Source organism: Solanum pennellii, chromosome 9 (assembly GCF_001406875.1).
Source record: "Solanum pennellii chromosome 9, SPENNV200".
In the NCBI taxonomy this organism is placed as follows: domain Eukaryota; kingdom Viridiplantae; phylum Streptophyta; class Magnoliopsida; order Solanales; family Solanaceae; genus Solanum; species Solanum pennellii.
Window position 1 is genome coordinate 80,895,606 of NC_028645.1, and position 10,672 is coordinate 80,906,277.

General features: G+C 33.1%; 1 protein-coding gene across 1 annotated transcript; it reads left to right on the forward strand.

Annotated features, from left to right (window-relative positions):
• Nucleotides 1-3,567: 3,567 nt before the first annotated feature.
• LOC107029781 (ethylene receptor 2-like) lies at nucleotides 3,568-7,865 on the forward strand. The gene is made up of 3 exons (XM_015231227.2): nucleotides 3,568-3,688; nucleotides 5,252-7,022; nucleotides 7,130-7,865. Exons 2-3 carry the CDS (start codon nucleotides 5,310-5,312, stop codon nucleotides 7,670-7,672), a joined length of 2,256 nt encoding a protein of 751 aa, XP_015086713.1. The 5' UTR covers nucleotides 3,568-3,688; nucleotides 5,252-5,309; the 3' UTR covers nucleotides 7,673-7,865.
• The last annotated feature ends 2,807 nt before the right edge of the window (nucleotides 7,866-10,672 follow it).

The following is a 10,672-nucleotide window of genomic DNA, read 5'->3' on the forward strand; positions in this document are numbered from 1 at the left end:
CTCAACTCATATGTTTGAAAATATTTCCTCATCCTCAAGCTTTGTGACTATTACTCAAAAGGTTCTCTTAAATGAGATTATACTTAAAAACTCCGCATGAACTCATTTGGAAATCGATGTTTCCTCTTCTTTTAAATGTAAAAACATTTTCTCTTGAAAATACTTAGTTCAAATATATTCATTTAAAAAAAAATGAAACTCAACTCTTATCATCCTCATACTCAAGTCTTAAAACAAGTTTTAAAAGTTTGGTAAAGACTTCTCAATTGACTCAAAAGAATTCACTCATACTCTACTCTTGTATCTACTATGAATTTGAATTATGAATTCAAAAGTTAGGTTTCATGATATGAAGGATCTCGTAATGATTAATGTAGTTTAGAGTAATTAGAATCACAAAGAAGTGAAAATACACTTTAAAAGAACTCAGACGAGACAAACGAAGGAAAAAGGATGGGGCAGGCGATCCTGGTGCACTGAGCGACGGGGCGCCACCCCTAAACTTCAGAGGCAACTTTCAGGCGCACTGTTGGCGCGGCGCTCCAGTCTATTGCCTAGAAAACTTGACGAATTTTGTTTCTCATTTTCTGACCCTAATTCGCCTAGAATCGAATGGTTTCTTACAAACACCCTTAGATCGTTTACCCATCTTAATTACATAAAAATCTACTCGAAAACGCTCAAGAACAATACACATTAACAAGATCCCCGCCTTAAGAACCCAACCAAACATTGTAATTTCAGAATGAACAACACCACCTCAAAAATTTCATCAAGAACCTCAATATACTCAATTTCATCGATGAATTTACAAGTGAAACTCATGATTGATGTGTGAGCGAAAGAACCAAGCACTATGAAATCTTAGCTACCTTGCTAGGATTCAGTCCTTGGCAAAACCCCCTCGAAGATTGCAAGAAATCCTTAAGTGATTGAATATTTTCCTTTTTGCTCTTTTCTTGAACTCCTCTAAAATCCGAAGAGTATTTAGGATTGTGAAAACTGACCCGAATCAATTTAGACCCCTAAAATATTACTAAAAATGTTTAAAGTTGATGGTGTAATAAAAAGACCAGAATACTCTTCATTAATTTGGATGAATTTTCTTAATTGGACAAGTTGATTTCAAAAACGGGCATATTTTCCTCATTGGAAGTCAAAATTTAGAAAAATTGGTGGCATTGAAATGATGATTCAAAGTCCTTTCATTTGATATCTTATGAGCTACATAAATCATCCTGTATTGAAAGTTATAATCATTTGAAGCAACCCAAAAGTCACAACTTGAACTTAACTTGAAGTCTTGAACAAATCTCAACTTAATTCTTTCCAAATTAGTTCTTTCTAAATTTAGTTCTTATCTCATTTCATGTTGTCATACTCAAAAGCTTTCACATATTGTTACTCACAATGTTTGTATTTTATCTAAGCTTGTTAGTGCAGCTCAGTCTGAAGAGATTTTAAGCGAAAAGCAATATTGAACCGAAGGTCGACAACAATCCTTCAATCTCTCATTGTTATTCTTGGATCACCCATCTCTTCTTTTTCCTTCGTTCGCCTTGATGAGATCATATTTCAAGAATGAAGTAATAGAAAGACTTATTCCAAATCAAAGCTACTTGCTTATAAGAGAAGATCAAGGTGTATAGCTTATTAAAGTAAGGAAAGGTATTCATAAAGCACTATAATAACTATAGTTAATAATCTAGTATATACACAAAAGAGACTGTATGTGCAAATTTGATTAGGAATGTTGGTGGCTCTCCATGTCATGGTTGACCTTGTTTTGGTCATGTTAAAATGAATGTAAAAAGGTAAAAATTTTACTTGATTTGCTTAAATCTTGTGGGTGTCGTTCCAATGCCGAAAAATATCTTTTAACTCGATAAATTCATTATTAAAAGTATTCACATTTATAATTTCATTACAAAACAAGATCAACAATAAAAAAGATGTGCTTAACTATTAGCTGGAATAGATAACTGCGACAATTCATAAATTACAGTTTCCCAAATAAAAAAAATTCCATTGTGTCCTAGAAGGAAAAAACTATTTGAGTCAGAGCTAAAAATTGGAGGCATATAAGTTCAGATTTTTGGCTATGAATTCAACCTCATTTTTTAGGTCTTAAGGTAGCTGATGATTTATATGGCGCTCTGACTTAGCTCATCAACCAAATGTGTATAAGTCAATGTCGGATGTTGATTCGCGCCTTTTGCCAAATCACTTCACCTGACATATGTTGATTTACATCTTTTGTCAAGCTATCTCACGTGCCGGATTTTGATTTGTACCTTTTGTCAATCCACTTCACTTGTCACGTGTTGATTCATATCTTTTGCAAAGTCATCTCACATGTCGTTTGTTGATTCACGTCTGGCAAGCCATTTTACATGTTAGATGTTGATTGACGTGTTTTGTCAGCCACAACATCAGAGATCAATCAAATATTCATGTGTCACGCGTTGATGATGATTTTTTTTTGGCAAATCACTACGTTTGAAAGTCGGATAATTTTTCTTCTTGTAAAAGAGATTCACGTGTCCAACATTGGTTCGCTTTTTGGGCAAGCCACTATATTTAAGCTCTTAAAAAGTCTTATTGTGATTCACGTGTCATACTCATTTTCTTTCCAAGCCGCAATTTGAATATCAAAAATTTAATTATTTTTGTAAAAAAAAGATTCACGTGTCAGATATTGATTCGCTCTTTGAGCCAAGCCGCTATATTTAATACTCATAATTTTTTCTTATAAAAAAAATTCACGTGTCAAATGCTGATACACTTTTTTTGCCAAGCGACTATGAATCAGAGCTAGAAAAATTTTTCTTTTTCGAAGGTTTCATGTATCGAAAGTTGATTCGATTTCTTTTCTTAAGTGATTATATTTATGAGTCACACACTTTAATTTTGGGAGAAATTGTCAATATTAGCTATTCAGTAGATAGCACTATGAAAGTTATTGAAGTAAACAATAAATTACATTTTTAATTAAGGTATCAAATTAAAATAAAAGTCCAATTTAAGGGACCACATATATAAATTTCACCCTCTATAAAATGATGAAACTTAGAGGGACTGTTTGGTATGCTGGATAATATGAAGTATTCCATAATAAAATTTAAGCTTAGAATTATATTATATTTGATTGACAAGGTAATTCATATAGTAAACCAAATACAGTACAAAACTAATCAAACTTAATCTTAAAATAGTGATTAATTTACACCACTTCTTAAGTCTAAAAATTATAGTCTTAGCACTATCATTTTGAAATAATTTAATTTGTGTATCAAACTAGAGTATTAAATAGAACTAAGTAGATTAATGATAATTTTCTTAAAATAATAATTTGTAGTTAAAAGATTTGCTTCTAATTTATTTTAAGTATACTTTATAGGGAGGTTGAAGAGGACATTTAAGAGTAGAATTGTGTCTAAGTTCTCTTCATATAAGGTTTGTAGGACCCACTCAACCCCCACCCCCCACCTCCCCACCCCCCCAAACTTAGATTTTCCTGTCTTTTCTACCTCTTTTTTTGCTTACATTTTTCTGCTCTCTGTATAAAGTCACTCTCTTTTTCTCTCTATGAAACAACACTGCTTCAACAGTTCTACTTTTTCTTCATAAGAGAAATTTCTGTTCTTGAAATTAAAGTGGCATTGGAGCTCAGAAGAGAAAGAAAAAGGTAATAAAATGAAAAGGGTGTTTAATTCTTGAAGAATCAATGAAGTTGTCTTTGTCTTTTCTGTTTTGGGTGTAAAAATCTCATCTTTTTTCCTTTTTGGGTGTAAAAATCTCATCTTTTTTCTTTTTTGCGTGTAAAAATCTAATCTTTTTCACTTTTTGAAATGTTTTAGCTTGTATACAAGGAAGGTGGTGTATTGAAATGGAAAAAAAATTCAGTTTTTACTTGAAGAAAATTTTTAATTAGTTGATTGAAATCCGGGTTGTAATGTGGTACCCGGATTTTTTATATATGGATCATTGGATCTTTTTCATCTTCTTGTAGGTACATTGGGTTTTGATTCTTTTTTTTTTTTTTGAGTAGTTAAGTATTTGGAGCTTTTGTTGGCAAAAAAAATGTTTTTTTGTTCTTTTTTTTTTTTTATTGTTTTGATAATACGAATGCTGGAAAAGAGGATGACTCAAAAGACCTTTGTAAATGTTTATTTGCCCTTTTTTTTTTTTTGGTTTATGTTTCTCAGATAATGAAAGATGAGTTTTTTTTTCTTTCTTCTTTCAGGTAAATTTAGCTCACCATAACTTCTTTTCTTTTTTTAAACTTTTTCTTTGAATCGAGTTTTATCAAAAACAATCTTTTTAGTTTTTAAGGTGAGGTAAGGTCTGAATACATTTTATCGACCCCATTTACTATTTGTGAGATTAGATTGGTTATGTTGTTGTACATGAGTTTTAGTTCTTTTTTTATGTTAAAGTTTCTTGTTAATGGGATTTAGCTTTGATTTTAAAGTTTTTCTGGTTTTTCTTTGTTTTGTAGTTAAATTGGTTGAGGTGGACAGTGGATTTCTCAGTCCTCTTGTACTAAGTTATATTTATTAGTGGTTGGTTATATTAAGTCTTGTGGAAGTCAAAATTTTGATATTGAAATAAATAGATGCCTTTTAAGTTGTGGCCTTGTGGGGCTTAGTTGGTATATGACACTTTTTAAGCCTCTTCCTTTCCCCAGCTCATACTTGTATTTATTCCCTCTGTTTCATTTTATGTGTCACTCAGTTCATCTGGGTGAAAAAATGTCTTACTATTTTTGGTACTCATCATTTTGTAACAGTTATCACATTAGTTGGTTATTGTTATTATTCCACTTTCTCTATGTTATGCTTTCCCTATTGTTTTCTATGCCCTTTTTTAACTTTTGTATTTTTCTTTTAGCTGCTATGATGTTTGTGTTTTTCAAAAATAACCTTTCTACTTCCTCCTGGTAGGTGTTTCTATGTCCTCTTTACTTTTGTATTGTGCGTGTCTTTTAGAAACAACCTCTCTACCTCCTCGAGGTAAGGGTAAAGTATGTTTACACTCTATCGTCTCGACTACTCTAGGTTTGTTTTGTAGGTTCTTCCTTTTGGTTATTAACCAACTTACGTTAATTGCAAGTGGATGTTGGTGCATGCATTTGTGTATTTGTAATATTTTATAATGATGGTAGTGTCCTTTTTTAAATAGATTTAATAAATTGTAGATTCTTGTGTATTTGGTCCAGTTACTGAGCATATATGGTTTGATTGATCAGGTGTGTATTTGTACATTAAGCAGCATTGGTGTAAACAAGAGTAGTTCTATTGGATGCAATGATGAAGAAAGTAGTATCATGGTTGTTGTTTTTATCGATCGTTGCTTCCTTATGGGTTGTTGATGGTTATATTGAATGTCCTTGTGATGATAGTGATGCATTTTTTAGCATGGAAACAATGTTATTTGTTCAAAAAGCCGGTGATCTCGGTATAGCAGTGGCCTATTTTTCCATCCCAATCGAGATCATCTACTTCGTTTCCTGTTCTAGTTTTCCGTTCAAATGGGTGCTCTTTCAATTCGGAGCATTCATTGTACTTTGTGGTTTAACACATTTTCTCACCTTCTTAACTCATTTTGGCAAATACACATTTCACCTTATTCTTGCCCTTATTGTTTGCAAACTACTCACTGCATTAGTCTCGATGCTCACCGCTATAACACTTATGAATCTCATCCCTTTGCTGCTTAAAGCCAAGGCAAGGGAGTTTATGCTGAGACGAAAGAATCGTGAGCTTGATCGAGAAGTTGAAAAAATAAAACAACAAGAGGAACTTGGACTGCATGTTAGGATGCTTACCAATGAGATCCGGAAGTCAATTGATCGTCATACAATACTCTACACAACTCTTGTTGAGCTGTCGAAGTTATTGAGTTTGCAGAATTGTGTTATATGGATGCCTAATGAGAACAGAACCGAGATGAAACTGACTCATGATACTACAAGGGAGAATGTTTCCAGTGTGTATAATGTGCCTATCCCGATCAGTGATCGAGAAGTAAAAGAGATCAAGGGGAGTGATGATGTAAAGATACTTGGTGCAGGCTCCCGACTTGCTGCTGCAAGCAGTAGAGGGAGTTGTGAGCCAGAATCTGTGGCTGCTATTAGGATTCCAATGCTGACGGTCTCGAATTTCAGAGGTGAAACTCGTGAGATTGTCTCGCAATGTTATGCTATCCTTGTTTTGGTTCAACCTTGTGGACATGGTAGGTTTTGGCTTAACCAGGAAGTTGAGATAGTCAGGGCTGCAGCCGATCAAGTTGCTGTGGCGTTGTCCCATGCTGCAGTGGTTGAAGAATCCGAGTATATCAAAGACAGGTTGACGGAACAGAATCAAGCACTGCAGAAAGCAAGAGAGGAAGCTCTTAGAGCAAGTCAAGCTAGGAGTGCATTTCAGACGGTTATGAGCCATCGATTGAGAAGACCAATGCACTCAATTTTGGGTCTGCTCTCGATGTTGCAGGAACAGAAGTTACGAGATGAACAACAGCTTCTTGTGCATTCTATAATCAAATCCAGCAATGTTGTCTCCACCCTGATGGATGATGTGATAGTTACTTCGACCAAGGAGAACGTAAAATTCCCATTGGAAATGAAGCATTTTCAGCTACATTCCTTGATACGAGAAGCTGCTTGTACCGCCAAATCTTTGTGTATGTATAAGGGTTACAACATCACCATTGAGGTCGAAAAATCATTTCCTAATAAAGTCATGGGAGACGAAAGAAGATTTTTTCAAGTTTTGCTTCATATAATTGGAAATCTTTTGAATGGCACCCACGGAGGACATCTTACCTTCAAAGTTCTCTCAGCAAGTGAAAATGATGTAAGTTGGAAAACACCGAGATCGAACTCATCCAATGACATTGTCTATATCAAGTTCGAGATCTGCACAAAATTTAATCGATCTCAGTCAGAGATCACCCCTGCTACTCCAACATACTACACTGAGGAGAGTTTAAGCTTTGCTGTTTGCAGGAAGTTGGTTCATGTAAGCTTTTTATTTTCGTGTTTTTTAGTACTTCTTGAATTTTATGTCCTTATCTTAGCTATATCAATTTTATGTCCTTATCTGGTATGTGAAAAATGTTGAAACAGTTGATGCAAGGAGACATCTTTATAATCCGAAATTTAGCAGATTTTGATCAAGGCATGGCTGTGATTGTCGGATTCCAAAGGCAGCCGTTAATTCCCTTAGGCATGTCCGAATATGTGGAGTCTTCTAATCCCACATATCCACATCCTGTTTTACGTGGTGTGAAAGTTCTGTTAGCTGACTATGATGATTCGAATAGAGCTGTAACAAAGAAGATGCTCGAGAAATTGGGATGCATCGTTACTTTAGTTTCATCTGGATATGAATGCCTCGGTGCTGTTGGCCCCGTTGTGTCCTCGTTACAAATTATACTTTTGGATCTTCATCTGCCTGATTTAGATGGCTTTGAAGTTACCATGAGACTTCGAAAGCATAGAAGACAGACCTGGCCTTTGATCATCGGTTTAGCTGCAATTACTGATGAAGATATCAGAAAATGCCTCAAGATCGGAATGAATGGTATCATCTGTAAACCATTGCTCTTATCAGGACTCGCCGATGAGCTTCAGAAGGTTCTGCTTCATGCAAACAGAGGAATGCCATGACGGTAACGTTTACCATAGACTATAGTAAGTGATCAGGAAGTCTTTTTAAGGTACAAATATGGTAGATGTAAAAATAGAAAAAATATAAAAAAGTTTCAGCTTTACTTATGTTAAGTACACACCTTGACTGTTAAATGGTATATAGATACTTTTATCTTCTTTGTGTTCATATAAAATCTTAGGTTTACATCAATTTGCTACTACTAATTGAGGTAAAGTTGTCTCTGTTTGACCTATAAGTCACAGGTTCGAGCTCTGAAAACAGTCACTAATAATGCTTGCCTAAGGTCTACACCACACTCCTTGGGGTGTGACTTGGCCTTTTACGAGGTTTGAGCAGTGAAAACAGTTACTAATGCTTGTCTACAGTCTACATCACACACACCTTGGGGTGCGACTTGGCCTTTCCCGAGGTTCTAGTTGTGAAAACAGTCACTAATGCTTGCCTACACTCTACATCAGTACATCACACCTCTTCCGATGCAACCTGGCCTTTTTCGAGGTTCGAACCATGAAAACAGTCTTACCGACGGTTTACATGGGTCCAATCCGACCTTTCCTGGACCATGTTACGGCGAGATGCTTTGTGCATTGAGCTATCTTTGTTTTTGTTTTGTGTGGTTTATTTTGGATAACCTTCTTATTCTGGCTTCATATATTATTTAATTAATGTTCTGCTTGATCCTAGTGATCATATAATATAATATATATATCCTACAATATTCTCTGCAATAATAATTGACCATATCCAGATATATTTTCTTCATTCAGACAAACCAAACCAATTTTCAACTCACCATCACCCCATGGCACGTGCATTGCATGTGCTCCCATTCCTAATGTGTGTGTACTAGAGTGACAAAACTATTTCGCGATCTAAAGTTAGTCGGTTAAGAATTAGTATCATTTTATTATTTGTATATATTTACATTTCTATGTATAAAAGCGGAGACAGATATTATTCCAAAGAGTTTATCTGATTTTCCTTCGTCAGAAAGTTATGCATAGCACATATATAAGGTTAATTTCCATTTTTTTTTAATTTTGTCATATATTTAATCCGAAGATAATGAATTCAGCTAAATCGACAAATCGACCAAAAAAGACATGAGTAGTGGAAAGGGTATGTGGAGAATAAATAGGTCAAAGATGCAATCATATTATACCCTTTCTATTTACATACATTTTTTTTTGGAAAGCGTGCATGAACTTTAGAAGTTACGTACATACACTCTTTCTATAAAAACTTTATAGTATATTTATTTATTCTTCATGTTTCTATCAGTGGCCCATATATACCAAATGGTCTATTTATTCCTTTTCATTCTTCCACTATATATAGTTCTTTCTTTTATATATATATAGTGACAAAAAATGGTACTGATTCTTTAAAAGTTTTGACCAAAGAACAAACAAAAAGATATTAAGAAATTGACCTAAATAATAAAAATTGTAGTATCTCATTGTATTATTCATGAATGTGAAATATTTTGTAAGAAAGGTTCATCGAAATTAAATGTTTCAATTTTCATAATATAAGAGGACTGAATATATTGTTGTTGTTGAAAATGATGAGGGTCACTATAACGTGCTTTCAAAGAAAAGTCAGATATTGTAGATTACTTCTTTTTGTGGAAATTCATGAAGATGAAAAATGGACGTCTTTCTTTTGTTATTCCATTTTTCTTGTCTATCTCAACTATATAATATGAATTACAACATAAATATTAAATAATATTCCCATTATTATATCTTTTTATTCAAGATTGGAATTCTTTTACGACAATTAAAGAATTCTAATTTTTTTCACGAGAAGTATAGTTTGGAAAACTATTTGGACATGGAATATGGAATTGTTATAGCTTTTCGGAATTCAAGTTGAACTCCAAAAAATATTTCTTAATTTTCACTTGAAATACTCACGAAAAAATAATATTCATGTCCAAACACAATTCAAATCTCTAGATCGATATCATTTAAAAAAAAATTTTGCGAATTTTACAATTTTATTTTCAAACGTTCATTCATAATTTAATCTGCTCAAACATATTTAAGGGAGCATATTTATTTATTTTCTTAATTCTTCTCATAGTCTTAAATTGATTTTCTTCCTTTACCATGAATTTGTTTCACAAATGTTGTTGTCAATCAAATCATGTCTCAATGGTGCTATTAGATGGTGAATTTTGGAACAATTAGGTGTTAATTAATTAACATAGGTACATTGTCCATATTTGTGTCAACATTAAAGTCAGAGGCAGATCTAGGATTTGAAGGTCGAGAGTGCTACAACATTCAAGTAAGATAAAAGGATTGGTTATTTTAATTTTGGTTACAATTCAGGTTATTAATTTTATTTTATTTTATAAACAAATCGATCAAATATGCCTATAGTAATATTTTCTTTTTAATATTATGTGATCAAAGATAACTAAACAATTCAATTTTTGTTTTGGTTTTGCAATTAAATGTCTTATTTGCTGAAACTTTAAGGAAAAAAAAGTAAAACGTCGGTGAAGATCGAAAGAACTTTTAAATTATTTTTTAAAAAAAAATATTTTTGAAACTTATGTTTTTTCTAAAAACTATTATTTAAATATATCTTAATAATATTTATTTGATACTCATAATTCAGTACTCACTAATTGATAAAACAAAATAAACATGCAGAGGTTCGAACCCGGTTGACAAGGTGGCAGACCCTCTCCTTTGCCAATTGGGTTATTCCGTTGTATAATCACAAAGTGGCAAAAATAATATATATTTAATTATTATACATATATATATATATGAGTATACAACGTTTTTTTCGAAAACGCTGAATATCGTGGCACCCTCACCCGTACTCCTAAATCCGCCCCTGATTAAAGTGACGGATTTCATATAATAGGTAATTCATCAACCACAATTTAACTTTTATATATAAAGTCAAAAATACTTTTTTTTTAATCATGTATCAAATCATATTTTTTAAAAGTATATACAAAGAAATCAAGACGA